The sequence below is a fragment of the Otolemur garnettii genome, unplaced genomic scaffold, assembly GCF_000181295.1.
Source record: "Otolemur garnettii isolate 467f Iridium unplaced genomic scaffold, OtoGar3 scaffold00140, whole genome shotgun sequence".
NCBI classification, from domain to species: Eukaryota; Metazoa; Chordata; class Mammalia; order Primates; family Galagidae; genus Otolemur; species Otolemur garnettii.
Window position 1 is genome coordinate 5,017,835 of NW_003852535.1, and position 6,314 is coordinate 5,024,148.

Genomic DNA, 6,314 nt, shown 5'->3' on the forward strand with positions numbered 1-6,314 from the left:
GGCGCCTTAGCCAGTTGAGCTACAGGCGCCGAGCCGAGCCCATCTTTCAGAATTTGAATGGAATGATTAAGATTAGCTTGAGATTGAAATAGATGAAGACATTGTATACAGAATAGAGAGATGGAGGATCATGAAAGCGAGGACTGGATGTTTACTGGCTACAGTTCTGGCTTTTTGTATGTGCCCTTAGCGTATGTGTACCTAGTGTGGATTACAAACTCACCATGTATTTTCTCTTTAGGGAGAGAAGAATTTGGAATGTTCTTAAAGAGTTTGGCATGCTTAAAGACTGGACAGGTTGTTCCTGTTTTGAAAAGTACCTCTTTTAATAGCATAATGTTGGTTTCTAGGGGGAGAGCAAGGACCTGCTGTTTATCCTGACAGCCAAGTACAATGCCTGCATCCTGGAGTACAAGCAGAGTGGAGAGAGCATTGATATCATTACACGAGCTCATGGCAACGTCCAGGTGAGGTGGCTGCTTCACACTGGTGAGTGTTTTCCAGGTAGGGCTGTCATGATTCATTGATGAAAATTGAAGTGCTAGAAGCAGCCTTCTTAGTCTTGAGCAGTGGTTCTCACCTGTGGGTCATGACCCACAGGAACTGTATTAAAGGGTTGCGGCATTAGGAAGGTTGAGAACCACTTGTCTAGACACTAAGGAGTGAACTTCTTTAGTTCACTCAGGGTCCCAGGGGCAGGGTAACAATTCATTGAGATCCAGCGTTTCACAGAAAAATTATGCACTGACATTTGGCTCCATGGCATGTCAGGTAAATCTGGTAGTTTTACTGTCTCCTAAAGTTATCCTAAGAGATTGGTATCCAGTGTCCTCTGTTGTTATGAGGGTGTTGAAGCTCCTCACTAATCCCAGTTTTTGTTTCTCAGGACCGTATTGGCCGCCCCTCGGAGACTGGCATTATTGGCATCATTGACCCTGAGTGCCGGATGATTGGCCTGCGACTGTACGATGGCCTTTTCAAGGTTATTCCACTAGATCGGGACAATAAAGAGCTCAAGGCCTTTAACATCCGCCTGGAGGAGTTGCATGTTATTGACGTCAAATTCTTGTATGGTTGCCAAGCACCTACCATTTGCTTTGTCTACCAGGTACTGGATGGAGAGGAGAGAGGGAGAAACTGTGTGGTCTGGCTTGGTTGGGGTTGGTTTTTGTTAATTGGAATGCCTGGATTTGATGGTAGGGTAGAGAGAAGTGTTTATGTATTTGTCCTGAAATAAATGTTTTGAATAATACAATTAACATTGGTCATATTTTGGTTGCTTTTTGAGTGCATTAGTACTTGTTGCAGAGGCAGCAAGCTCACTGGGACTTGTAGCAGGTTTTAATCTGGAGATTACTCGGTGGTTGTGGGGCTTGGAGATTTTATAGGGTGACCCAGTTTATACTTTGAGTCTTTTACTGACGCGCTACAGGATTATGAAAACTTAGCTGTAGAGAAATGATCTAGAACTTGCCTTTATAGGTAAAGAGAAGATGTTTCAGTGATGCCTTGTTTGTGTTTTCTAAGAAGAGGTTTGTTTTTTGTCCAGCACTTACTTTCTGGTGTCTTGCTGGCTCTTGACTTCTATTTTAGTCCTTACCTAAAACTTTAGCAGAGCTGATCCCAGGCAGCTGTTCTCTGGTCCAGATCTGTTACATCAGGGTGGGGTGGCACAGCACTACACTAATATGCCTGTGTTGGGGGTAACATGCAGTATGAGGTAATTTCACTTGTGCATAGTTGAATAAATGACAGAAGGAAATGATAGTTCCAAGGATAGTGTGAGAAGGAAATGATAGTTCCAAGGATAGTGTGGCGGTGCATGAACACTGCTAGCTCTGTTAAGTATTGGAAACACTAATGTATTTTTGTGTACTTTTAATGTTTCCATAAGTGCTGTAGTTCTGAGGTTGGTTGGAAGAAGGTTTAATTGAACATAATTGAAACTGGTTTAGGAGATTTTGTTTGATCTTATTAGCTATCAGAGCTAAAATAAAAACTTAGAATTTCTCTCCCTTTAGTTTTGTAAATATCAGGTAATTGAAACTTTGACATTATTGATTATTGTGGGCTGTGTGATTGTTTCCAGCTTCAGGGAACTGGTTGTGATCAGATCTTCATTTCTTCATATGTATCTCAGTGCCCCAAGTCTACTTTGCTTGAACTTTTTTTTTTCAGTTTTTGGCCAGGGGCTGGGTTTGAACCCGCCACCTCCAGCATATGGGGCCAGCACCCTACTCCTTTGAGCCACAAGCACCACCCGTGAACTTTTTGTGAAATTGGGTCTTACCGCTGCTCATTGATAGATTGATGGGAAAAATTCTTTTCATCGACTGAAAATTGTCTCCTATCTTATGTCAAAAATTCAAGCCCATTCTTTAGGAACTTGTAACACTGATAAGGATGTGATCCTTACCCTGAAAGGTATTGCTGAATTCTTTTCATAACTTCTTAGAGGACTCTGTTCTCACCTTTCTTGAAGCTATCTTCCATTGGTTGAGCTTGGTGTTCTCCCTAGCCCTATTCTTTTAGCCTCTTAAAGGTGACTTTGGCAGCCCCAGGACTGGCATGAGTCATGAGTTAGAAAAAAGGGAAGATGGTGTTGACAGTGGCAGGACCGATGATTTTGACTCACTTTACAGGAGCAATTAAGTTTTGTTCTCCCTGTCATCACCCTGTCAGAATGCTTTTAAGAATTGTATCAGACATTTTTTTTTCCTTAATCTATTAGATTTAGCTTCTCAACATGTATGTCTTGTTTGCCATTTTGTAAAATTCTTTTTTTTTTTTTTTTTTGAGACAGAGTCTCAAGCTATCACCCTGAGTGGAATGCTGTGGCTTCACAGCTCACAGCAACCTTAAACCTCCTGGGCTTAAGCGATTCTTTTGCCTTAGCCTCCCAAGTACCTGGGATTATAGGCGTCCACCACAACGCCTGGCTATTTTTTGGTTGTAGTTGACGTTGTTATTTGGCAGGCCTGGGCTGAATTCGAACCTGCCAGCTCCTGTATGTGGCTGGCACCCTAGCTGCTTGAGCTACAGGTGCCAAGCCATGTAAAATTCTTGAGACCAAGAAATAAACGCATGCATGTACGGGTGCAAAGTGTGCACACATACAGAGCATCTCTTACAGTGCTTAGTATGATGTGACAAGTTCATTAAAGCATTTCTAATGCTTTAAACCTGTCTTGGTTGATTGAGTTGTTAGAAGCAGTAGATCTCAGCTTCACAGGTGGTGCCCCATTCCACCTAGAAATTAATCTCAGGCATAGCTGGTGACTGTCAGTATACTGAGGGGTAAGGATGGGAAGGCTGATATAGGCTTGTCAGATGCTGGGTGGTTGTGGTAGCTTGTCCCTTTTAGGGCCTCTCTCCAGCCCATGGGTCATCTTTCCTGAGGGCTAACATTCCACCTTTCCCCCCAGGACCCTCAGGGGCGGCATGTAAAAACCTATGAGGTATCTCTCCGAGAGAAGGAGTTCAATAAGGGCCCTTGGAAACAGGAAAATGTAGAAGCTGAAGCTTCCATGGTGATTGCAGGTTAGTTGTGGGTTTTAGGAAATTTGCCTCCACCCCAGTTCTGGCCTAGTTCCCTATTCTTGTTCCCCTCTTTACCTTCTATACTCTTTATTTTAGTGATCATTATTACTAAACATTTATGGAGCATATGTGTTTTTACAACTTTCTTCTGTCTCCTTTCTCTAAAATGTGTTTTGTTTTTTTTTTTTAAGTTTTGTCTTTGGAATTTTCTGTTTTTACTCCTCTTCCAAAAATATAACTTTCTTTTATTGGGGGTAGAGGTATTAATTATAAAACTTTGAGACTGATTGCACAGTAGCATATGGAAATGAGTTCTTATTTTATCACCAGGTGTAATGTTTAAATACTGAAAGGAAGTGGCCCATGAAGCTGAAGTGGAAGGATCATTTGAGCCCAGGAGTTCAAGTCCAGTCTGGGCAACATAATGAGAACTCGTCTTAAAAAAAAAAAAAAAAAAAGAAAGCTAACAGGGACCAATAGAATTTATCTGGCTTTTTTATTTCATAGATGAGGGCCAGAGAGACTTGTCCATGTTTGTATGTAATTGACAAAGCCTGGGCTAGAGTCCAGTCTTCTTCATTCCTTATTCTGTACGCTGCCCCCAATATCATATTGTCTGTCTCACCCAGTAGAGAAGGTTTAAAACTCTTAAGAGAAAATGGGCTTGGCTCAGCGACTGTGGCTCAAGCGGCTAAGGCGCCAGCCACGTACACCTAAGGTGGCGGGTTCGAATCCCCAGCCCGGGCCCGCCAAACAACAATGACGGCTGCAACCAAAAAATGGCCAGGCGTTGTGGCGGGCGCCTATAGTCCCAGCTACTTGGGAGGCTGAGGCAGGAGACTCGCTTGAGCCCAGGAGTTGGAGGTTGCTGTGAGCGTGATGCCATGGCACTCTACCCAGGGGGATAGCTTGAGGCTCCGTCTCAAAAAAAAAAATAAAAAAAAAGAGAAAATGGGCTTTTCTAAATGACGATCCTGATAATGGGAAATTAAGAGAAAGGATAAGGGGAAAAAAAGTAAAAGCCTTTATTTGGAAAGGATCAGAAGTTGAGGAGAGAAATGGGGAGGAGGATGCCTGTGGAAGAACACTGCGAAGACTCCTTGCCCATAGGAACTCCAAACACCAAAAGAAGCGCAATAAAAACATTGCCAAGATTATATAATGGATAGTTTAAAATTTCTAAGACAGGAATCTCAAAAAGGCTATCATGTTTCCTGGGTTCTGATATCTTTTTAAAAATAATGATTATCTCAAAATATGCCTCAGAGCTGACTGGACCCCTGCCCTCTCTCCCTTTGGCAGTTCCAAAGTGCTGAAAGTTCTAATGCTGCTGTCTTTCCCCTGCAGTCCCAGAGCCCTTTGGAGGGGCCATCATCATTGGACAGGAATCAATCACCTATCACAATGGCGACAAATACCTGGCGATTGCCCCTCCTATCATCAAGGTGAGCAAAATTCTTTTACTTTTTTCTTCCTTATATCTTTTCTTCCTTTGTCTTCATCTTTCATCTTTCTCTTCCCTTTCTCCCCCATTTGTTGAAAAGAGATTCATAGATGTTTGTCACACTGTTGTCTATGTATATAATATGTTGTATTGGTCATTGGGCCTGATTTTGCTTTCAAAGAGCTTACTTGCTAACCAAGAGAAATCATAACCAAAACAGGCTTGCGCTTTCCATTGACTGGGGCACTTTAAGAAAGGAGAATTTTAGAAAAAACTTTTTTTTTTAATATTTTTGTTTTGTATTTACGGGCAACACTTTTTTTCTTTTTTGAGACAGAATCTCAAGCTGTCAACCTGAGTAGAGTGCTGTGGTGTCATAGCTTGTAGCAACTTCAGACTCCTGGCCTTAAGTAATTCTCCTGCCTCAGCCTCCCAAGTAGCTGGGACTACAGGTGCCCACCACAATGCCTGGCTATTTTTTGGTTGTAGTTCTCCTTGTTGTTTGGCAGGCCCGGGCTGGATTCGAACCTGCCAGCTCCAATATATATGACTGGCATCCTAGCTGCTGAGCTACAGGTGCTGAGCTATGGGCGTCACTTTGTTCCATAAAGTAGACTTAAGTGTTCGCTTGGTAAATTCTGTTGAATGTAATGTTTTCAGAACTTAAGTCATGTGTTTTTGAATCCAGTCAGCCAATCTATGCCTCTTTAGTGGGGAATTCAAGCCATTAACATTTATTGAGATAAGTAGAGTTTTATTCATCTTATTTGTGAGAGTCCATTGCTTAGTTTATCTTTTGCATCACTGTGGAAGTTAGGTTCTGTCCTTTCATTTCTGAGTTCTTACTTTGCTATGGCTTCATTGTGATGGTCAGTGTGTAGAACAGGTTGAAGTATTTCCTGTTCTACAGAAATACCGTCCTGTAGAGCTGGTCTTGTGGTGAATTTCCTCAATATTTGCATATCAGTAAATGATTTGATTTCTCTGTCAATTTGAAAGCTTAGCTTAGCAGAATATAGAATTTTGGGCTGGAAATTGTTCTGTTTAAGTAGATTAAAGGTAGATGACCACTGTCTTCTTGCTTGAAAAGTTTCATTAGAGAAGTCTGCAATCACCGTGATGGATTTGCCCCTGCAGGTCAACTGGTGCTTACTCCTGGCAGCTTGAAGAATCTTTTCTTTTGTCTTGACTTTGACAAAAGGTCAAAAGTTCATCACAATGTGCCTTGGAGAAGCTCTGTTAGAGTTGAGGGGTCCAATATTCCTCTGAAAGGAGTGTGTCAGAATCTTCGGTGATATTTGAGAAATTTTTTTTTTTTTTTTTTTTTTTT

General features: G+C 41.8%; 1 protein-coding gene across 1 annotated transcript in view; it reads left to right on the forward strand.

The window, feature by feature from the left end:
* The window catches only part of DDB1 (damage specific DNA binding protein 1), a 36,869-nt gene that overhangs the window by 3,410 nt on the left and 27,145 nt on the right, over nt 1-6,314 (forward strand). The window contains exons 3-6 of the mRNA XM_003798753.3: nt 351-467; nt 887-1,108; nt 3,426-3,540; nt 4,888-4,985. Coding sequence (XP_003798801.1) covers nt 351-467; nt 887-1,108; nt 3,426-3,540; nt 4,888-4,985 — 552 coding nt within the window. The remainder of the gene's footprint in view (nt 1-350; nt 468-886; nt 1,109-3,425; nt 3,541-4,887; nt 4,986-6,314) is intronic.